Below are 24243 nucleotides of genomic sequence, written 5' to 3'. Positions count from 1 at the left end.
GGACAATATCTTACCAATATGGAGTCACGTGTATGTGGTAACTCTTGATACACAACACCAACATAGTTATCCACTTCCTCAACCACACTACTTGCACTATCAACAAAGGTGTGACAAAAGGTCAAAGGAAAATGTGCAGAGAGGAGATTAGTGGTGTTCCTACTAAAGGATAAAATGAGATTCCAACCTTTAATATAATTTTTTAATTATTATATTATTCAAATAATTAGGATAATTACATCGTTCATCACTCTCAATAATGATAATATAATGACTCACTCATGAACCACATGAAATTTGAGCCCACCATATATTTTTTCTTGTTTCTTTTGATATTTTTTGCATGATGGTTGTATGTAGTTAATAAAATATTTATAAGAAGATTGAAAAAATAAAAACTCAAATTTTTATTACTTAATAAGTCCTAAGCCAATTTTTTTATTTTAAGTAAAATAATATAAAACATTTATATTTATTTTCATTTATTATTACTATAGTCATTATTACTACGGATATGGTTATTATCGATATGTTTATAGCCATCATTATCATCGTCAATATTATTATCACCATCTCATATAATTCTTTTTTAATCTAGTTGTTTCATTTAAAAATAAAGTAATATTTCTTACATAATTTTTTTAAGGGATTTCTTACATAATTTTTTTTTATCATTAATCTTTTGATCATTAGTGAAATGATAATTTAACCTAGATTATATATTACCTAAAAGATTAAATGGTTTTTCATTCTCTCACTTCGTAAAATGATGATGCCATCCCAAATTGGTTTTTACCCAAAAATTAATATGAAAAAAGGTGTGTTAAAGTTGCAGTTTTTCACGAACACATTAGAGTTCATGTGAAATGCAAATTTGCCGTTCCTATTAAAATTTTAGGTTCGAGTTTTGCAAGTGAAAAAACAAAATTTCAATCTAGAGAAGTTCCGTTCAATAGATTCACCCAATTCTGATATCTATTTCAATTCAGATTTCAACAAGGAGTTTTCATTTATTTAATTCATTTGTTTCTCAAATCTTGTGAGTTCTGCATCAAAATTTGTTTTTAATTTCTCGGGCTATTTTTTTTTTTTTTTGGAGATGGCATTTCAAATTTTTGTTCTGAGTCAACCAGTCTTTAAGTTTGACTCAAGGGTACTCTGCACTCAGCATGAAAATTGGCCAAAGAGAATGTTTTTGTCCAAAAACAGTGGGATACAAATGCCCTTGATACCAAAGTGTGTGAAACCATGCAATTTTGCCAATTTGGTTTCTGATCATAGGGGTGATCCTAAGTTATTTACCAATGGTGGCTTGAAATGTTTGGTTGGAAGTAGTAGTACTGACAGTTTCAGTGGAAATAATGATGCTTCCATAGGGAATTTGAACTTTATTTTGAAGTTACTGAAGAAGAGGATGGGGACCATTTTGGCTGCAACTGTTTTTGGGGTGTTGTTGTTTGGATGTCCTCAAGCCTTGGCTGTAGAAGGTGTGGTGGCTATTGTGGAGCATAGCAAAGTGTTTGTTAGGAATGCATGGCCCAAAGTGTTGCCAGTTCTTAGGATATTTAAGGAGCAAGGGTTGGTACTGGCTGTACTTTTGGCTCTTTCTGCATTCTTCTCTATGGCAGAGACTTCAATTACCACCCTTTGGCCTTGGAAGGTACCTATTTTTCATTTGTTTTTTGGTTCTGTTTACTTTTGTCAGAATGATACATTATCATATACGCTTTTATAAATAAAAAATTGTCTTTTCTACCTCTCACAGAAATTATTAGTTAGTTCTGAACCAGAAATTATTAGTTAGTTCTGAACCACATAAGAACTTATGTATGCCATCAGAACATGAAAGTTTTAAAAAGAATATTCCTTTCTCTTTCCTTTCTTCTCCATTTTCCTCTAATCAGACATTATGTAAATATTTTTTTTATTTTTTATATTTTACCTAAATTTAGAAATACTCATGCAATGTTTTTCACTGTCAGTAAATAAACCAAAATGATCCTTCAATGACATTCAATTGACCATTTTGAAGTATTTATTATTTGATTACTGCTAACTAATGTATTTTTTGAGATTCAAATTATTTAATATAATATCATTTTGACTGAAGATTGTGAATACTTATAATAGTGCGACTTTAAGGACTTGGTGTCTATAACTCTCACCTACCTATTAATTATATTTGGAGTTGAGTATCATTTACTTATGTGGTACATTATTTCCCCTTCCTTTCAGAAATATTTTTCACTTCTTTAGTATCCTGCATTTTGTTACACTATACTTGCATTGCCCATATGAAAAATTTAGCTGATCAAAGTCTTGAAGTCTAATCATTGTTGATATAATTGCAGGTTCGTGAGTTAGCTGAAAAGGAGTCTGAAAATTTCGTCTTCAAACTGCTCCAAAAAGATGTAACCCGATTCCTTACAACCATACTTATTGGCACAACGTATGATTTGCATTTCATTCATATATTCATTGAAAAGTATCATAGCTTCAATGTGTTCCTCTTCTTATTTTAGACTATTTTATTGACTGCAGAGTGGTTAATATTGGAGCAACAGCTCTGGTTACTAACACTGCAACTGCAGCATTTGGTGAAGCTGGTGTTACTGCAGCAACAGGATTGATGACTGTATGTTTATCCTTCATGCTACAATATTTGTTTAATTTTTATCTCTGAATTCTGATTATTAAAATAATAGGATGTTATGTACCAAAATAATCTCATACTCGAATGTATTGGCTTGTTATTCTAATATAAAGTTTGCAAGCTTTTGCATATTTTTCCACAGAAATGTTATTCTTTTGTCTAATAAATGTCTACTTTATCTCTTGTTTCTAAATCATACAAGGTTGCTATTTTGCTTCTCACTGAGATCACTCCAAAAAGTTTTGCAGTTCACAATGCCACAGATGTGGCTCGGTTTGTGGTAAGTTGTAATTTTCTTTGATAATCTTGGGAACAGAAATTATAAAAATTACTCATTTGAATTTACATGATATTTTTTATTTAATTTCTTTTGATAATAATTATTGGTTCTGATCCAGGTCAGGCCAGTGGGGTATCTTTCCCTAGTCTTGTATCCTGTAGGAAGAGTTGTTACATATTTCTCAAAGGCGATATTGAAATTGCTTGGCATAAAGGGAACAAGGTTTGTCAAAAAACAGTCTTGCAATAAAGCTATCAAATGGGTCATCCTTGGATCTTTTTATTGCAATTTCTTTTTCTTTTTTTTTTCTTAATTTTGTTTGTGTGGTCTACTTTTATTCTGTATTGAAAACTAGTAGTTCCCTTCATGACAGGATAATGTCCTATGTGGACCATGATATTATCCAACCCTTTTCTAATGTTGAGTTATTAACAGTTATTGCATATGGTGTACTATTGTTGGCCTTTTTATTGTTCTGTAATTAATGATTGCATTTTATGGATTGAAATTTTGGTCAATATCATATTAGACAAGGCAATGAATTTTATTCTTATACTGTGAACTATAATACTAGTGTACTATTAACAAAATTATAATCATGCATGTATTTTCCAATTCTGGTTTTAAAGAACAAGCATTATTCACCATTTTATTCTATTTTATATATTACTTGAAGAGTGTAAAGTTGTCATTTTAGTATGTTTATTTTTAGGACGCATATCGTGGATTATTTGATAACATTCATATAAAACATGTCTTGCATACAGTTATATTAGTCAACATTCTCCTTGAAACTTCCAATATTCCACACTAATCAGTCGTTGTTTACTGCACTAGAGAACCATATGTTACTGAGGAAGAGCTAAAGTTGATGGTAAGAGGAGCAGAATTAAGTGGGGCAATAGAGGAGGAAGAACAGGTGATGCATATTATGTTTATTGATCTTGAAATATTAATACCATTCTTTTTCATAGATAATGAAAATTCATGGATTTGTTAACATTAGAAAACTGTATCTCATGTAATTTTCATTTCACTTTAATGGAAACTATAGATTTTGGAAACATCAATAATATTTCATAACTGTTTTTTGTAACTTGTACTAAATTTTAAGCTAATTTCAACTCTCAAAAGACCTTAATTTATTATTGAATCTATATAATTATATTCTGTAGGATATGATTGAAAATGTGTTGGAGATAAAAGTAACACGAGTCAGAGAGGTTATGACACCTCTTGTTGATGTTGTTGCAATTGATGCAAGTGCAAGTCTGGTAGATTTTCGAAACTTGTGGAGGGAACATCAGTACTCAAGGTATTTACAGATTTTAGTGCTTTACATTGACTTTGATTTTAGTTTTTCCATTGTGATAACTGGATTTTGATGTGTTCTTAGGATACCTATTTTTGAGAAGCGTGTTGATAATTTAATTGGCATTGCATATTCACTGGATCTGCTGGATTTTTGTCAGAAGGTTTCAAAAGTTTAGTCCTTTATGTTACATATGTAGAGTTATAATTGTTTAGCCTATTAATTCTATCTTCTAATATTCCAATCTGTTTGAATTTGAAGGGTGGGGTACTAGATATTACTCCTGTTCAAGAGTTAGCTCATGATCCTGTTTATTTTGTGCCAGGTAATTACTTCTTTCTACAATTTATGCGGAAATCATTTTTATATTACTTTCTAAGGCTAGCGTAATTGTATTGGCCAGGAAGAGTAGGGGTCATACCCCTTCCCCGAAAGAGTTTAATGTAAAAAAAAAAAAAACATTAATACAAAAATGTTTTGTAAAAAAATGCCTCCTTTATGTCATCATGCAGAATTGGTTTAGATAGGAATGCATCAATATCTGTTTAGTTCAATGTAGAATGTTAAATGATTAATTCTTTTACTTATGCAGATTCAATGTCTATTTGGGATCTTCTAAGAGACTTCCGATTCAAGCAGGTTCACATGGCTGTTGTTTGTAATGAGTATGGTGGAACTGTTGGAGTAAGTCTCAACACCATATTGGAATTCAACTTAGATCCAAGTGTTGGAATCAAAATATGAATATCTGATGCTGCAAATGAATACATAACTAAAAATATATCATATCAAAAATACTGGAAAAGGAAGTAAATATATCAATAAAAATATGCTATCATTTGGAGCAATATGCGTAAATGATTGAAAAGCTTAATCATCGTCGTCGTCGTCATCGTAGTCATCATCATCATCATAATAATAATAAAATGTAAAGCTTACCTGAAAATAGATCAAGACTTTAGAGCAAACAAGGATAGTGATCTACAAATTGCTTGAATGATTTGCGTTCAGTATGCTTATATGTAATTATGCATAGGTCACCTCTTCACTTGCTTGCTGTATTTCACAATAGCTGGTTTATGGATTCATTGAATTGGATGAAGTAAATCCTTATCAATGGCTAGAGCAAAGAGAGGGTTACTTCTTTGATGACTTTGTAAAATAAACTGAGTTGTCTGAAATATATTTTATGTTCCCTGCCCATAAGTTCTGACAATTTTAGAGGGCCTATGTATGTGTATGGAAGATGTCTTATTTATATTACCCTTCTACAGATTGTAACTCTGGAAGATATTGTTGAGGAAATTGTTGGTGAAATCTTTGATGAAAACGACTCAAAGGTAAAGCTCAATATAAATGTTTGTGCGCTCTCTTTTGTTTGTTTCTTTTGATTTCAAACTTAAATAACTGAAATCATATATTAAAATTCGGTCTCTCTCTGTATGTATTGTTCAACAACAGGATTGTGTTGCTAATAAGTACAATGATTAACGTGTAGACTTTACATTATATAACTTTCATTACATTCTTTCTTGGTGTTTTGACAGGAAGAGATTCAGAAGAAAACTGGCCACATAGTAAAGCAAGCAGATGGTGTATTTGATGTGGATGCAAAGACATCTATTGATCACCTATCCGAATATTTGAACATCAAGATGCCTCAGGTTCACTATTTTACATTCACGCAACTCGTCTATTTGCCTCAGAATAAAGTTGCAGTGCTTGTAACCTTATATATCAGGATCATAATGTAGAACTGAGCACCTTTGCATCTTAGATAGAGTGATAAACACCATTAGTCAATTGGATATTTTAGCAGGCAAGGTTGATGCATCATGATATTTCACACATGTTGACAATATGCAGTGAAAATCTGCATGGCCATATTATGAAGTGTGAACATATATTTGCTGTTCACAATAGTTGGAATTTATGAAGCTTTGGTAAATGGAGACTATGATGTCATATTGAAATTATCTATGTACATAGTACTTCTCATAAATTGTTGAGCTGTTTCAGGTTTGAAGTGGCTCTTAATACTTATTTTGCTTGTATTATTACAGGGCCACCAATATGAGACAGTATCTGGCTTTGCATGTGAAAATTTTGGATACATACCTATGGCAGGTGAGAGCATTGAAGTGGTTCTTGAAAGGAAAAATCAAAATGATAATGACGTGTCCAATGCTAACCACAAGAATCAAAAAGAGACTTTCAAACTTAAGGTAATCAATTTATCGTTATCTGGACTTTGTTACAAAATGCGGTTACTTTGATCATGATTTGTTATATGCAAAGTGGAAAGCATAGAACATAGAGCATTATAGAGTCTCAGTGTAATAATAGCATAATTGTAACAACGAGGACTGCATAATAAACACTCATGCTACACTACGATGGCCACTTTTTTAAAAGCAATCCTACGTTGTAGACATTAGGATAGTTGATGGCCTGCTTTGACATGAGAGGTTTTCTCTTGCACTACTTTAACAAGTTTATGTAGTGAAAGTGAAACAAGTAATCCAATCATCACTTAATGCCTTGTACCTTCATAGGGCTAAACTATCTTATTAGGTAAATTGTATATTGCGTTGTTCATAGTTTATGTGATTTCTGATAAAGTGATTATATCTAACAAGCTTTATCAGAATAAGTTTTTTTTCTCTTTTAAGAAAAATGAGAATCAGACATTTTACATTGCCATATTTCATCCACTTTATATTTTTTTTTTATTATTATTTTCAGCCAACTTGTATAATCTAACTGAAACAAGATCTTCACTTTTTTCTTTTGCTCTTATCTATTTTGTGTCCAGTATAGATGAAACCCTGTTTTCTTTGGTGCAGATACTATCAGGAAATGCCAAAAAGGTAACCGCTGTTCAATTTACACGAACAAATGGTAGTCAAAAACTGTTGGAGACTAAAGTAACCCCGCAAGGTCCAACAATCAGTGAAAACAAAATGTAGCAGTTGTTAGGATTTAGATGGTGCCAATTGTATTACAGATCTATTCACAAAAATGTTCTTTTAGCTTATGGTTTGTAGTACAACAACAAACATTTTTGTGTCATCAAGTAGATTAGCTACATAGATAGCATGATGTCATTGGATTCGATTAAAAACCAATAAATATATACACTGAGATCTCTCTTAACAATTTCCTTCAATGTTCTTTTTGGTTTTCCATTCCCCCTTTTTGGTTTGTAGATAAAAAAAATAAAAATAAAAACAAATGAAAAATAAAAGGCTTTTGGTTTAAAAAAGTTTTTCTCCCCAGCTATGGAAAGTTCTATTATTTATTCATCATTGACACTCATTTTTTTTTTATCTGAAAGATGTATCTCTTAAATCCTTATATTTTTTATATTGCCGCAAAGAGATACAATCATACAAGCCTTTTTTTAGTTATATGTTTTAGCATGTTTTGGCGCTTTTTATTGCTGCAACATTGTAGTTGAGCTGATTGGGAGACACTTATACAGCCAAAACATGTGATGTAAGTCAACTTCCCATAGATTGAATGTTTGTCATAAGTCATAACTATCCACTAGCTATCATTGCAAAAGCCATTTTGTGGTGTCTTTGTAAATTCTTCTCATATTACACTACCTGGCATTATTGCATTAGCTTTATAAGTAAAACATGACAATTGAAAACCATAAACAAGCCCAAGGTTCCAATTGATTTGACAATTTGATTCAATTTCTTTTTCAGATTTAGTTTTGGCTTAACTAGCAAATAAAGTGTAAGTGGGCGAACTTTTACTGGCAGTAGAAATTTAAACCACTACATGCATCTTAAGGCCAAGGGTAACTGGCTAATTCGATGAACGAACAAGGGTTTATGATTGATGTACTATCTACGTGGGGAGGGGGGAAGAAACAAAATAGATAATTGAGTCTGGTTAGTGGCACGTAGGATCAGTTTCAATTAGCTTTTAGCTTGTTAGAGTTTTTCAATTATAAAACCTTATTGTTAAGACATTATGTCTATAGTTAAATTTATATAATTTTGAAAAGTTACATATAGGAACTTCTGAAAAATTAACATGTATGAGTTTTCTTTTTTTATCAATAAGAATCAATCTCAATACCAAGAAGTTTACAACAACTCAAACACCCTACTCAACCAACTAACATAAACTGTTTTTTAACATGAGTTAATTTTAACTAATGCCAGAAGTTTAGTTTATTTTATTCTAACAAGTGCTTGTTGAAAAATTTGCCCAAATTATCTCTTAATAAGTGATTGTTAATCCATTTTTAGTTTTCAAGTTAAAGCACAAATATATAAATAAATAAATAACCATATGCATTGAGCATTAAAAAAATAAATGTTTCGTTCATGTTCTCAATTTTCAAGACTTTTGAAATAAATAAATAAATAAAAAGGTGAATTTGAAAATATTCTATAATCTTGCATTAAAACAAGAAGCTCCCCGCTAAAAAGAGTTTAAGAACGGTTGGGTTTGTATAAGTTTGCAATAGCTTTTTATGCCAACATTGGTGGCACAACTAAAGACCCAATCCTCTAAAAAGAAGCGGCGTTGCCTGATCCCAAATCAAAATAATGGGGTATTAGAGTTTTCTAGAGGATGTAGACTCTATAAAGAAGATAATGAAAATTCAAAATGAATGACTATAACAAAAGAATTTAGGTAAGAACCAAAATGCAAGTGCCCTTGGATCTTGATAAAATTAAAAGGAATGACTGTTTCTGATTCTTAAGAAATAACATAACTAATGACAGTAATGGGTGACATTTGGCAACTAAGTTATATAAATTCAAGTATTTTCCCCCAAAATATAAGGTTATATACTCACTCATTTATATTTGTATATGTGAACTTCTTGAACTATACAACAAAGATATCAAGTTTTCTCTCTAGCAAGGGGAGGAGGATAGTACCTCCTCCCAATTCTCATGACAACATACATCTATGCTAGGGTGAAACACTAATCAAACTTGGAGTGCAACCTACTTAGCAAAGGCTTTGAGATCAAAACATACCCTTAAGATGATTATACAAGATCCGGGTTCCAAGTGAGCTGCTCAACGCTTATTATTCTCAAGGATCTAGCCATATGCTCATTCGATGCACGAATATGAACTAATCTATTCTGTATATTTCTGAACGAAGGAACATTAATCGCATCAGACACTCTACCATGATACAACGGATCTTCATGAAAATTGACAAGGGCCTCTGCGGCGTTATCCCTTAGTTCCTCAACCCCATCAGCATCATTCATCAAGTCAATGAGAATCGGTATTGCCCCTGCCTCAGCAAGTGCCATTCTTTCAGTTCCATCATAGCTCAGTTGAGCAAATGCCCCAGAAACGTTCACCTTCACATCCTCACTTCCACTCCCCAAAAGCTCAACAAGAATAGGAATCGCACCCGAATCCCTGATCACAGATGTCGAGTGCTTGTAACCCGACAGATCCCACATCACATCAGCTGCAGAAGCCTTCGCTTCGTCGTCACCTTCTCTCAGAATCCTCACCAAGTGCCCAGCAATTTCCACAGCATTGTCCTCAGCAACAGCCAATATACAAAACACATCCTCAGCTATCTCCTTCCCAGAAGGATCAGGTCCTTCAAGAAGCTCGGCATAAAGTGGGATAGCCCCAGCTTGAGCAACTGGCCTAATGTATTCAACATGAGAAGATATCACACCAAGAGAATTACCAGCTACAAGCTTAGTCGTGTGATCTCCTTCGCGAAACAACGCCACAAGCACCGGTATAGCTCCCAATTCAACCAGCATACGCCTAGCCTGCCTCGTGACTCCAAGCAACCCAATTGCTTGACAGGCCCTTTCCCTTAACACCATGCTCCCAAAACCAGCAGCCTCCACGACATAGCGAAGAGCTCTCAGCCTAGTGAGTGCCTTCCTAACATCCTTCCTCAACGCCAACACACTCAAGATCTCCAACAAATACCTCCTAGTATCATCGGTGCAAGAACGCAACAAACCAATTATCATTTCCACCCCACCGTTGGTGGCAACAACTGTCCTACTAGCATTGCAAAAGCTAACAACAAGCAGCAAACATTTTATCAGAACCTTCTGCATCCTTCCATCAGAATGAGGCAACAACCTCATCAAAGAATGAGTGGCACCATGTCCACCGATTTCAACCGCCAAAGCACCATCACCCCTGCAAGCAATGCACTTCAAGCAATAAGCAGCAGCCTCCTGAAGAGAAGGAGCAGAATCATTTGAAACATTGTGACCAAGAATCTCAGTGAGAAAGGGTATGGTGCGAGCTAACACATGCTCAGGGGCATGTTTGGAGAAACGAGCAAGCATCACCATGGCCTTTATTTTCATACACTTGGTACCTGAAGCTATAACATCCTGGTACTTTTTCAATTCATGTTCCCAATCAACAGGGTCCATAGCTCTAACTCAATCTCTTGAGTGATTTGTTCCAGATGATTCAAGCCTAATTCTATGAACAAAAATTGAAAATCAAAATTATCATTAAAATACCCTACAAAAATAATAAAATAGAAAACAACCCAAAATGCATAGAAAACACTAGGAACGTCGGAAAGCCATAAACACACATGAAAAACACAAAATGGGAATATACCCATTTGGGTAAAGTGACTGAATTTGAAGGAAATGAAGTGAATCTTAAATTATACCTCTGAAAGATCAAAACTTTGGCATCAAGAGTATGGTAACGAAAACCTAAGTGGAGCACCGCCTCAAGCCACGGTCGCCGGAGAAGGTCAGTATTCAACTTGCATTGTCGATTGTAAACCATTGATCTATCTTTTTATTAAAAGGAGAAAAAGAAAAATCAATGGTACCTGTAACTTGTAAATTACAAATTAAGTTCCAATAATATTTTTTTTATTTTGGTAATGATTAAGTTGCAATAATATGTTACTTCAAAAGAAGAACAATTTTTTTATATATACACCTCTGATCCCGAAATTTTTCATAATTTTCAAATTAAAAAATTATAATTGGTCTATGATTTATCTATTGAATTCATGAAGTTAATAAAACTGTAATAAATTGTTATCTTTAAAACGATTATAAGCCGTCACAAGTTAACTTAAGAAATTTAATTAGAAAAATGTAAAAAATAATAATAATAATGATTTAATTATAAATTTTTGGTTTAAGAATTTAATTAATTTTTTTGTGAAAAAAAGTAATTAATCTTTTAAATTTTTAAATAAAATTCGATTAATGTAAGACTCGCACCTCTCCGCACCCACAAACGCTCTATCTCTTATTCTTCCTTTCCTTCCATTGCTCTCTTCTCATTATCTTTCTTAGCTGAAATATGAGTGTTAGGGTTTGATTTGGAAGGTGGAGTTTGAGAATCAAGAAGACTAGTAAAGTTAGTCTTCCTCCCCGAAGCATCTTCATTTATTTTTCTTCTTCTTTAACCTCGAAGTAGCTCGGAGTTTATCGTTCACTTCGTCTCGAGGTAAGGAAAGCTAGAATTTATTGATTTTGGACAAAATGTTGTATTGTTGCAACAAATTGCTGGTTGCATGTTGATTTTGAGTTGTTTGAAGAAATAAAAAAAAGTGAAGTAATGTCAAAGAAATAACAATAAATTAAGGCAAAACATCAATGAATATCATATCAAAATGCAAGATTTTTAAAGTTTAACACGTATATTGGCACCATTAGTGTCATCGCCGCATCATCATACTTATGACCCCTTCACAAAAACCCCTCAATGATTTGCTCCCTTTTCTTCTCCCCCTTCAACCACTTCAACCGATTAAGCTTCTTTTGGAACATTGGTAGGGTTGGTGAAAATGCTTCTTGAGGTTGAGGTGGATCTTTCACTTGCACTTGCACACACCGTACATGTAGGGCTTAGAGGGGGTGATGACACCCTTGCTTTCGAGAATGTTGAGGGTGTGGAATTGACGATGTCCTTTGGTGGTTCTTGTCACAAGTGCGGTGGGCTAGCCAACCCTGTTGCAATGGTTCTCAGCATCCCAATGGTATCCATAATAATACTATACACCATAGCAAAAGTGAAGCTCACAAAAATGTTGATTGGGAATAGTGTGTGAGGGTGTATCACAACTTTGATGATGTCGACATTTGTAGGGATAGGTCACACTTGACAAGGCGAACCAAACCCTAGGTTCATCATGGTTGTCTAGGATAGCAACAAATAATGATGATGGTGAATGACACTAAACTATGATAGAAAACTAGGGTAATATTTCTTTTTGATATTATTATATGACTTAATTTGACAATTTAAATAATAAATCTTGTCCATTCATTTAAATATTCATTGATATAATGATATTTATTAGTTCTTTACTGATGAATCATATGTTTTGTTTGTTCACTGTAGACAGAAGCTAACACTCATACATAAGCTTATTAAATACAAGGAGTTAAAAGCACACATTTTACTTTTGGTGCATTATATAACAACAACAAAAACTACATCTTTCTTTCAAAATCCTAAGACATTAATTGACAATATTTTTTATGGTAGACTTTTTTCATTCATTTGAAAGGCAAGTTGGGCAACAACTACAACAAGTTAATCAAATGTTAGATCAATTGTCATATGAGTTTTTTTTCTTCATGTAGTGGGCTTAGTTATATGGGCTTATTTGGTAGACTTTGGAGGAGAAGACTTCAAAATAAGATTTTCCTAATTTTTGATTTTTCACAATTAGGCAAAATTTTGAAATATGTTTAGCATTAATTTGTTGAATTGAACATCAAATATTTTTCTTAGGCATATTTATGGAATATATATTATCCACTTTTTTTTATCTCCTCATAAGGATATTTTTGAAATTCAAACTAAATACTTCTTTTTAGGGCTTTCTTTATTAACATCTTTTTGACTGAATATAAGGACATTATGTTATCTATTTCTATAATCATGGAATCTTAATTCACTACAAGATTGACTTAATATATATATATACATATATATATATATATATATATATATATATATATATTTGAATTCATCATTATATTCAATGTCAAACTATTTGTAATTTGATTTTAAGGAATTTGAGGCTCTCCATCATATACTAGAGAAAGTTTATGTGAATCACATAACACTTTAAACATATAAACTACAATATTTTATACTCTATCTTGAATTTTTTTTTTCTTTCCAAAAGCTATGAAAGAATGAAGTCAATTGTTATCTAAGGACCAACTTTCCACAAATAATGATATTCACTGATTTTTGAACAACTAGCATTCAAAAAAAACTTCTCATTTTAAAACTTAACTAGAATGTTTGGAATATGAATCCATGCAACTAGCTTCTTGATCTCACTATTAAAAGGTTTGAAGAAAAGGTGCCAATAATAAACTAATTAAGCTAATCAAAGACCTTTATAGAAGGTCATGCCTATAGTCATCGTATTTAGAAAAATGTTAGAGATAAAAATCTTCATTAACATCAACTACTTTAAAATCTCCTCTCTCTTTTTTAGTGCAACTTGAAATTCATAGTTTTGAAATTTGGTTTCTTACACAAAAGTTTGACAATGAGAGTAAGCTTGCTTTATACGAAAATCAAGAAATGATATTTGAAATTGCTTATAGTATATTTGGTGGAGATGAATTACGAGGAAAGGAGAGGGGGGAGACCGTGGAAGAAAGATGGTCTTCTGGGTTTGGTGTTAGTGATTAGAATAGAAGGGAAATATGAAATTGGTGGGTTCCACAACTTTTTAATACACACTAAAATGGGTGGATTAGAAGGGAAATGTAGGATTTTACAATTGTATCCTTATACGATTGGAGGCCAATGGTTATGTGGTGTGATTATTGACAACTATAATCACTTATGGCAGTTACATAATAGATTATGAAAGTTAAATTTTCAGCTACAAAGGTCTTCACTATCCATATAATTAATTATGTGGTGATCATAGTTGACTATGTGGACTCTTAATACATTTAGGTGCTTTCTAAAAGTCTATATAACCAATTATGATCATCATATAATCGATTATATTGACTTATTTAATTATAAAATTATATGAATCATAAACTTAATTGTCAAGGGCTTATATGTAAATTGATTTATAACATCATTTTAATTTTTTTTTATTTAATTCAATAAAAAAAACTAACTTTTCCATCAATTCTCTTCTCTCCTACCAAACAACTTCTACTTCTACTTTATCTTCCACTTACTTCTCTTCTTTAATTTCTTTCCTCACTTATTCCGTCTACTTCCTTCCACTTTCATCTTCTCTACCAATTAGTGTTAGGAAGCTAGAGATGTGTGAGATACTATCTTTAAAGGACTTGATGAAGAATCAAATTGCTTATAAGATGCTTAAAAACGTAGTTATCTATCTATTATGCAAGACTTTGTCGGCATAAGATGTGAATTATCTATAATATATATTAATATTTTTAAATTATTAACTTAGGAAGTGTCTTTAAAATATAGATCAACATTTGAAATAGTGGGAGTATGTTATGTATGTGTTATTGTCATGTCTCTTGTCTTATTTAGTTGTTCACCATCTTCATGGTATACCATAATATATTCTTAATTATATTATTGATACGAAATATTTTTTGTCACAAAATCTAATTGATTACCTTTATTGAGATATTTCCTTCTAATTATGTTTTTTTATTCACAAAACTCGAATTTAAGACTTTAGTTATACCATATACTTTTGTTACTTTGCATATGTATGACAAAATCTTTTATTTTAAAAAACCACATCATCATCATTTTAAAATGAAGATAATTAGAAGTTTTAATCCATTTTTAGTTATTTATTATTTAAATTTTAAAATTACTCTATTTTTTTTTTATTTTGTCATTTCTTTGTGATATTACAAAAAAAAAGTAATTTTAATAAAGTAAAATGAGAAATTTAGTTAAATATAATTACTTTTCGATTTTAAAAATCAATAATTTTTCAATTCTCATAAAAAAAATTACCTAACCAACGCAAGTTGAAGAGAATAATTTTTTTTAGTTTAAAATTAATTGCTTTACCAAAAAAATATGAAAGAAACTTTTTGGCCAATATAACATGATGTCGAAGTTGACGCTAGAATTTTCCAATTATTTACCATCATTATTTTATTGAAATGATTTTCCAATTTTTCAATCGTAAGATTTTCCTAACAAATTTTAAATATAAAATCGTAACTAAAAGTATTAGATCAATTTCATGAAAGAGTTATTATATATACCTCCTTAATTATTAAAAAAAAATCTTATTCACGAACCAAAACTTACATAACCTTAAACTAAGATACCATCCTTCATCCTAATGATTTTAATTTCTAAGAAATTAGTGTGTATTTGGCAGAAACTATATTATAATCGAAGTTTGAAAAACATCTAAAAACATCTACCTTGTGCTAAATAAATTAATTAATTATAGATATCTCAATCATAGTAATCAATCATCTTCTAAAAAAAATCATAATAATCAATCATTATATACACGACATTATTGTTTTAATCACACAAAAATATTGTGTGATGCTGAAGGTCCGCAATTAGATTAATTATAATAATAACTTTATTCAGTTCAATTGTTCTTTCATCATCAGGATAAATTTGCCTTTATGAATATGGTGTGTGAGGAGTTGAGGGGGCTTGTTGACAAACATGTTGTACTGCAATAATAAATTAACATTTATAAAATATAAAAATTTATCTATAAGTTGAATTAAGATGTAAATTAAATATTAATATGGGTAGAAGAGTGAAGCCGTAAAATACAAAAGGGTTATCAATGAGTTAGTATCAAGTATCAATAGAGCGAATGTCTTCATGAGTGTTGACATTTTAAAAAAGGTGATAATATTAAAAGTCTTAAGTAGAATATAAGAAATTCGCTCTCTATTACATTTCTTTTAATACACTCATTCTTTTTTATTAGAATTTATTAAAAATTATAAAATAAGAGAAAATCATTAAATATGATTAGACTAACCAAATTTTATGTTTTTTTTAATAAATTTTAATTAATTAGAGAAAATACATTTAAAAGAATATGTCAAAAAAACATGTTGCTAACATTTTTATGAATTTTGACAAAAGATAAAAGTTCAAAACTTCAAATGCATGAAGTGTTGTCACGTGTAAAAATTTCTCTTAAAGTATCCATAATTGTATTAGATTATAGGATTAAGTATGTTTTTAATTCTCATAAAATGAGTGAGTTGTGATTTTAATTCTTATTTTTTTTAGAAAACTATACCGCACAATTCTTAGAGTTGGAAGTGAATCAAATCAACTTGAAATTAATTTAAGATTCAACTTGTTAATTAGTTTGACAAGCTTTGGTTCCGGATAAATATTTTTAGTTCAAAATCCCTAGTTGAGGTATTATATTCCGATTATCACCTTTTACATTCAAATTATTATTTTTTAAATTGTTCTTATTATGCATTAAAAGAAATATTTTTAGAAAGAGTATCATTAAATGAGATAAAAATAGTGAAATTTGTTTATATTTAAAAAAATTATTTTTTCTTATAATAAAAAATAAAGAAAGTAGATAAATAATAATTATTTAAAAAATTTATAAAAAATTTAGTATATTAATATACTATCAAATACAGTCGTGAATGATCACTTTGACCATATGAAAAATATAAAATTAGTTAATAAGGATCATAAATAGTAGAAACTAAAAATAAAAAATTCATTTTTTAACAAGATGAAAAATAATTTTTTTCACAAAAACTAAAATTAAAAATAACTTATTTTATAAATTAAAAATATATTTAAATATTTAATGTTAGGCTATTGAAATACAAAATCACTTAAACCCTAAATAAATAGTGTGTTTGCAATTGGTTAGCACCCACTTCTTTCTTCAACCATAATTGTTTTATCGGGATCTCTTATATCATTTCCACTTCAAGTTCACCATTCAAATAACCTTGTTTATAAATTCAATGAGTTGATCTTAAATAAAAAATCAAGATGTTAATAAATGAGTTAAATGTGAAAGTTAATTCATTTGATTTATCATTAACCGACTGGATTATATATAAATCAACAAAATACACATAAATTATTTATTATTTATATACAAATATAATTGCATGAATGTATGATATTTATATAAATTATCTTATGTAAATGTCCTTTGGTTCATATATGATTTCGTTTGGTTCGTGTATTTTGAGCTCCTGAATTGAACCCAAGTAGTTTCTGAACATAATTTGAGACAAACTTATAAGCAAACATTGATTTGCACCAAATTCAACTTGATTTCAAATGAAATCAATTATTATTCAATTGTGTCAAGATAGATTTAATTAGACTACCCAATGAAATGAAATTTATTGAATGAGAAATTGCGTCATAATTTATTAATATCATAATTAATACGCTCTTTATTATTAAATAAATCACATGTGAATATTGATAAATAAAAAATAGAAGTGAATTTCATAAATTATAATTTAAATTTAAATTATTTGGCAAGACTTGTGGAAAATTATCTAAAAATATAAATGTATTATTATTATTTTTTTTTATAAAATCTAAAAAGTATAACTCTTTCACCAGATCGATCCACTTAAAAATAAAATAATATATTTAATAATTTTTTTTTTCGTCCCTGGAGTATCCACCGTTCATAGGCGTGACTAATCTCCTCGCTAGATTGGAGGCACCTCAAAGGGTGAGATAGCTGGCTCCAAGATTTAACGCGGCTATATACACAAGGCAGGATTTGAACCTCTAACCTTGCTTAAGCGTGGATCAACCCCTACCGCTAAACTATACGTTTGAGATTATTTAATAACAATTTTATACTCAAATTAAAAATAAAATCCTATTATTTAATTAACAAACACAAATATAAAACCGGTTGTGAATAAAGATGTTATTATTGATCTATACCCTTATTAATAATCTTTCACATAACAAATATCCCTCAGCCAAAACCTCACGCACTCCATTCTTAAAAAAATCTCTCAAATGGAATGGGTGATTGCCTATCTATAAATAAGCCTTTCATTTCATGACCTACTGTGTTGGGGGTAGGAGGATATCAATAATACAACATGATAAGAACTCTTACTATCATTCAACTTTTATTATTTTTTATTTTTTAAAAATACATAAAAGCACAGAATACCTTTTTCATCTTAGTATAAATCATTTATTATAAATTTAAAATATAATTTTTATGATACAAAATAATTATTTATTATAAATTTTAATGTAATTTATATATTGAAAATATTTATTTTAAATTTTAGTTATATAAAAAAATAATAAACTATCAATTTAGTCCCTTTAAAGTATTACTCTTTCTCCTAATTAATATTTAAAGCAACAAATTTATATAAGTTATCCCTAAAGTATTATATTAGAAATCGTGCTACATAAAAAATTCTTCAAATTAATATCTCAACACATAGCAAAATATATCATAATAAGAACTAATAAATTAATAGAATTTCAATAGTTTTAATACTACTAGTATAATTTCATTACTTGAAGAACAATTTAATAGAGAAGGTAATACTTTCAAGCCTAAATTAATATATAGTTTGCTCAAATAACATTTTATCTTATACATTACACGTACTATAAAATACTAGTTACAATCGAATCAAATAAACCTTAGTTTTAGATCAAATTAAACCAAGTCATGCTACTACATACATGTATCATGTTTAAGAGTCTCTTGGAGTCTTGGACCATCTCAAGTTCTAAACAACAAATGTCTCTTGGATGTTGTGGGGCCCTCAAACATGAAGTGGACCCCGTTTACCACACCACAAATAAATCTAGTAGGATGGGAAACAAAAGGGACCCTTTATCATGTGAATTGTGGCTGTGTGACATTGGATTTATACAACTTTAATGTGTAAGACATGGTATTGTCCCATTACGTGGTTTGTGTTGTTCTCTTCTGCAAAAATAAAATGAAAATGTTCCACCACAAACCAAACCTTTTTGCCTTAGCCAAAAACTTGCATGGAGCATATATATGATATATTTCTTCCCCCTATGGTCCCCAACCAACAAGATCTGAGTTTCAGAATCTCAAGGAGCCAACCCCGTGGTGCAGATTCAACTGGGCCCCACCTCATAATTGTAATTTTTTCCCCTAAATAGAGACACAACAAAACTCCACGTTTGTGCCATACACATGTTGCCGACCTGTGCATTCGATGGAGTCCTAAATTTAGCACATTGGTGATTCCGAAATATTGTCTATTATTTAATTTCAAGGGTGTTTTGGTAACTGGGGTAGTTCAAGTTCAAGAAACAGTTATGGACTTCGAGAATCAAGCAAAATAATTTGCCTCATATTTGTGGTTACATAACAGGTGTGCTTGATTTTCAAATATAGACGAGTCAGCACAGTGACTAAGTCACGTAAGTGAGAGTGTTAGTGCTTAGTGTGCGAGTGTTGCTCACTGGCTTTAACTGCACAGAGAGAGAGAGGGAGTACAAATCATTGGAAGTTTGCATCTATTTGGATTCTGGACTTTCTCGAAAGCATTCCTCAGTTTACTATGTGAGGGGAATCTCTGGGATTTGTAGGAGAGAGAAAAAGGATGTTCAAAGGATCTGTGCTTTAAGCACTTACAGATTTCATCTCCTTCTTCTGTTTGTTTCATGGTATGAACTTTCCTAGAGTTTTAATAATTCATATTTACATATTCTTCTTCTTCTTATTATTATTTTTATCTGGGTCTTTTATCAGATGAGAATTGTAGTGCGTGAAGAAAATTTGAATCTCATTTTATTTTTTAACTTTTACAAAATTAATGAAACTTGAATTTCATTCAGGTTATGAGCAAATGATAACTACCTTTTGTTTTTGTGCTTTTCGGGGCATTCGATTGTTGCTCAGCATGTGTTCCTACTCTTTTCCAAATTAGGAAAAAAAATCATCAAACTCTACATTGAAAAAAAATCTTTTTAAGGAAAATCTAGTCTAGTATGAAACGTGTTTCTTAGACAGTTGCTTATAAATAGATTCATGGACTAGGGTAGTTTCTAGTTGAAGAACATCACTTTGTTGTTTTATGGCTTTCATTAAATCTCTTGTTTTCCATTTGTTCTTCTTTCTTCTATGTTTTTTTCTTCCTATTTGTATGATTTGTTGAATTAGATATGCAATTTTTTTTCTTTTACATTAAGGTTCCTATTTTTTATTTTATTTTATTTTTATTTTTTTATTTCTAAATTATGCTCAATGGACAAATTGTGTTTCTTTATTCATTCAGTCATTCTCATATTTGTTAAGGTTGTTTTAACCTTTTGCAGTTTGCAAAAGCCATGGATATTTCGGAGTACACAAGGATTGTTTTTGATAAACTTCAAAGATTTGAGCCTGAGCATGCTACAAAGATCATAGGATATCTGTTTCTCCAAGACCATGGTGAGCAAGACATGGTGAAATTGGCTTCACTCCCGGACCATTTAATTCGCGAGGTAGCATTCAAGGCCAGAACTGAGCTTCAAAAACTGGCTGTTAGATCAGCCATTCATCCAATTTCCCTTCCCATCAACTCTCAACAAGGTTTAAGCCATTTGTCAGTGATCTCCCCCAGCACTACTACTTCACTGGCAAGCTTCCAGGTTCAACAATCTCCTTATTGGGATCCTCAATGCGCTAGGAATACTAACGCAGAATTTATGACAATAGGTTATTTGGATTCTATCTCACAACTTCAAAAGCAGACCCCTTTGTTCAGTTTAGAGAATCACATGGATAATGCAAATTCTGGGACTGGTGGGATTGGTAATGATTACTATGGCTTAGATGCTTCTTCTGGTAATTTGGGAGGAGGGAAAACTGGTAGAAGGTTTGAATTTCCTGTTAAGACTTGTCACTATTTCAACAAAGGATTTTGTAAGCATGGAAGTAGCTGTAGATACTTTCATGGACAAGGTGTCCCTGATATATTCTCTCACATGTATGGCAATGATAGTTTTAGTGATGATCAAATTATTTCACCTGGCTCACTGGCACAATTAGAGTCAGAAATTGTTGAACTCCTGAAACTTAAAAAAGGTGGTTCTATATCAATTGCTTCTCTTCCAATGGCATACTATGATAGATACAAAAAAGTGCTTCAAGCAGATGGCTACCTGACTGAGAGTCAGAGGCATGGTAAGTCTGGCTACAGTTTGACAAAGCTTCTTGCACGGTTGAAAAACAGTATTCGGCTAATTGACAGGTAAAGACTAGTGAATTTTCATATGTATTGTTATGTAATAAACTTGTTGAATATTTCTAATTCAATTTGACTTTTGCCATGCATGATTAGCAGGCCTCATGGACAGCATTCCGTGGTTTTGGCAGAAGATGCTCCAAAGTTCAATGGAAAGGTAGATTATGGTAAATACATCAGTGCATCGCGACAAATATATCTGACATTTCCGGCTGATAGTACTTTTAGTGAGGGTGATGTTTCAAACTACTTTAGGTGAATGAATGACTCAAGGTTCTTTGTAGTTAATTGTGTCTGAAAATTATGATTGTTTAGCATGTCATGTTTCTCTGTGTAGCACTTTTGGAAAAGTTGAAGATGTAAGGATTCCGAGTCAAGAGAGAAGGATGTTTGGATTTGTGACATTTGATGATCCTGAAACTGTTAAAATGATTTTGGATAAGGGAAATCCCCATTATGTTTGTGAATCTCGGGTTCTTGTGAAACCTTATAAGGAGAAGCCAAAACTTATGGTCAGGTGTGTTCATTCCTTTCAATTATCTTTCTATTGGAAGTTGATTTGAATTTGATGGATTCCAATTCTCGTGTAGCCGATGAAACTTGGTTGCTTTTGCTGAAAACTTGAAATGCCGGTATAATTATCATTAATTTTGACAAAAAAAATTCCATGGTCTATCTCTTGTATGCATTGTTCAACCCTCCCTAGAGAATGCTAGTGGTCAAGTCTTGGGTTTAGTGTCATAGTTCCTCAAGTCTTGGGTTTAGTGTCATTTTTACTTTCTATATATCTTTTACGAAGTAAAATGAGACGTGACAAATGCGGGTAGTATGAATCAGTATTTACTTCTTAAAATCTTAGCATTTGCAGATTTTGTAGCAAGATTTTCTCTCCTTATGCTTAATGATGTTTTTTTTAATGATTTTCAATTTGGATGCAGGAAGCATTCGGATAGGATTGAGCACCCGGTTTATTATTCGCCACACTATGTAGACATTGAGACTGAAGCTACCTCAAGTGAGCATGATCTTATCTTGTTTGGAATCTAGATTTTTCTCCTCGTGATTTATCAGTTCTAAATCATTATTACGATGATATACATATGCTCCAAGATTTTCAATTTCTTTATATTTAACAAGTCTTTATACTTATACACAGAATTTCTAGCTCCAAGAAGTTGCAGGAACCCTCGCTTTCTTCGGAGAGTGCTCATTGAACAGCAAGAGGAAGCAGCCTTTGAATTTCAGAGACGTTTCGCAGAGCTGCAACTGGCACAAAAATCTTTGTCCACTCCACCCCATTTAGGCTGCAACACTAATGGATTGAGAGTTTCAGATGGTGTGTAGTAATAATATACTAGCATGGATTGCATATTTGCATAATCAATTTCATTACATTTCTCTTTGCTTATCCTCACTACTATAATCTCTGTATCTTTCATGTAGATCATTTCAATGTCCAGCCCATAGAATCTCACAGTCATGCTCCTATTGACAAAGCTGGATATACAGATGTGAATTACACTGACGAGGACAGGTATGAATATTTGATACAGAACAATCTCTCTTCTTAATATTCAATAAATAAATTATAAATCTGACTCTTGTATAATATTTTCCACACATTGATATTCTTTGAATGCCTAGCTCAAACCCTCCTTATTCCTAAATGTTATTAACTATGAAAAGATTTCATTGAACATGAATTTCATATCTTTTTTCTTTGTTTTGATGATTTTATAGTTTTCAAACATGTCTTGGGATGGTTACACTCTTTTATCCTTACACAATTCAATTTTTCTAATTCATTATTTTAAATAATTATTTTATGCAGCAATCAAGGACTGAATCTCCCGGACAGCCCATTTTCATTTCCGGTTGATAGTGGAATTTCAGCAGTAATGTAGTTTCAGAAACACATAGAAGAAAAATATAGAGTTAAAAGTAGCCCCAGGCCAAAGGCAATATCTCTAGTTTCATACACAATTCAGTCCTTTCATTGATCTCTTTTCTCAACTAGCTCCTCAGTTTAGTCAAAGTGACAAGTACATATATGCTGAAGATTAATCTTCACAACTGAATTGGTGAAATTAACAACTTAGTGACACATGTAAGAAGGTTATAGTTTTTTTTCTTCTAATCATAGAAAGATATGGCTTGGTTTCTAAAAGATGACAGTATGAGTATCGAACTACTCTCTAAGAACATTTTTAATAATTACAATAAGTACAATAATAACTTGTACATTACAAGTATTTGGTATTCTTTACCTGCATTTGGATGGCTGATTCTCTAGATTTAGTAAGCAGGATATCTTACTTGTAATGCCTTAATATTAATGAAAAGGGGGAAACTGCTTTCCCTATTTTGTTTATATTTTGATGTCTTAAAAACATTTATTTATTTATAAGTGTACTTAGTTATTATATACATAATAATTTAAGTAGACAGAGCTTATGTATATTGTTAAGTTTATAACTTCAAACTTTGTTTGATACTCATGTAAATTAATTGGGATCAACTTAGGCCATCAAAGATTTTGGTATGATATAGTTCTGAAATGTGATAATGAATCAAGACAAAATGAAGACGTAGCAAAATCATTGTTAGATCATATCCATGTAAATTAATTGGGCATCAACTAAGGCCATCATAAGTTGTGGGGTGATATAGTTTCAAATGTCATAATGAACCAAGAGAAATGAAGACTTGGCAAAATCATTGTTATATATGAAAGAAAGGTGGTTTTGTTTAGCCAAAGAATAAATATCACAGTGAATTATGCTAACTTGCTAAGAAATAGAAATATGCAACTA

General features: G+C 31.2%; 3 protein-coding genes across 6 annotated transcripts; 2 read left to right on the top strand and 1 right to left on the bottom strand.

Annotated features, from left to right (window-relative positions):
- The first annotated feature begins 786 nt into the window (after nt 1-786).
- Nucleotides 787-7406, top strand: LOC109789112 (DUF21 domain-containing protein At1g55930, chloroplastic). Of its 2 annotated transcripts, none has more exons than XM_020347993.3 (14): nt 787-1660; nt 2352-2449; nt 2542-2635; nt 2856-2933; nt 3052-3155; nt 3771-3852; nt 4109-4248; nt 4330-4417; nt 4507-4570; nt 4838-4929; nt 5520-5585; nt 5793-5909; nt 6309-6470; nt 7092-7406. In XM_020347993.3, exons 1-14 carry the CDS (start codon nt 1100-1102, stop codon nt 7212-7214), a joined length of 1869 nt encoding a protein of 622 aa, XP_020203582.3. In that variant the 5' UTR covers nt 787-1099; the 3' UTR covers nt 7215-7406. The 2 variants fall into 2 exon arrangements, with proteins under 2 accessions (XP_020203582.3, XP_020203583.3); XM_020347994.3 differs by having other exon boundaries at nt 789-1660; nt 4330-4408.
- Nucleotides 7407-9038: 1632 nt separating this feature from the next.
- Nucleotides 9039-11072, bottom strand: LOC109789108 (ARM repeat superfamily protein). 2 transcript variants are annotated; one of them, XM_020347981.3, is made up of 2 exons: nt 10906-11072; nt 9039-10412 (listed from the first exon to the last, which is right to left on the bottom strand). In XM_020347981.3, exons 1-2 carry the CDS (start codon nt 11025-11027, stop codon nt 9269-9271), a joined length of 1266 nt encoding a protein of 421 aa, XP_020203570.1. In that variant the 5' UTR covers nt 11028-11072; the 3' UTR covers nt 9039-9268. The 2 variants fall into 2 exon arrangements, with proteins under 2 accessions (XP_020203570.1, XP_020203569.1); XM_020347980.3 differs by having other exon boundaries at nt 9039-10706; nt 10906-11042.
- An 8309-nt stretch (nt 11073-19381) lies between these two features.
- Nucleotides 19382-23801, top strand: LOC109789110 (zinc finger CCCH domain-containing protein 18). Of its 2 annotated transcripts, none has more exons than XM_029269389.2 (8): nt 19382-19868; nt 20520-21436; nt 21527-21685; nt 21768-21947; nt 22369-22445; nt 22587-22766; nt 22874-22964; nt 23262-23801. In XM_029269389.2, exons 1-8 carry the CDS (start codon nt 19866-19868, stop codon nt 23332-23334), a joined length of 1680 nt encoding a protein of 559 aa, XP_029125222.1. In that variant the 5' UTR covers nt 19382-19865; the 3' UTR covers nt 23335-23801. The 2 variants fall into 2 exon arrangements, with proteins under 2 accessions (XP_029125222.1, XP_020203573.1); XM_020347984.3 differs by having other exon boundaries at nt 19391-19868; nt 21530-21685.
- Nucleotides 23802-24243: the final 442 nt, after the last annotated feature.

This window comes from Cajanus cajan, chromosome 2, assembly GCF_000230855.2.
Source record: "Cajanus cajan strain Asha chromosome 2, NIPB_CcT2T_4, whole genome shotgun sequence".
In the NCBI taxonomy this organism is placed as follows: domain Eukaryota; kingdom Viridiplantae; phylum Streptophyta; class Magnoliopsida; order Fabales; family Fabaceae; genus Cajanus; species Cajanus cajan.
This window is presented reverse-complemented; position numbering and strand designations above follow the sequence as displayed.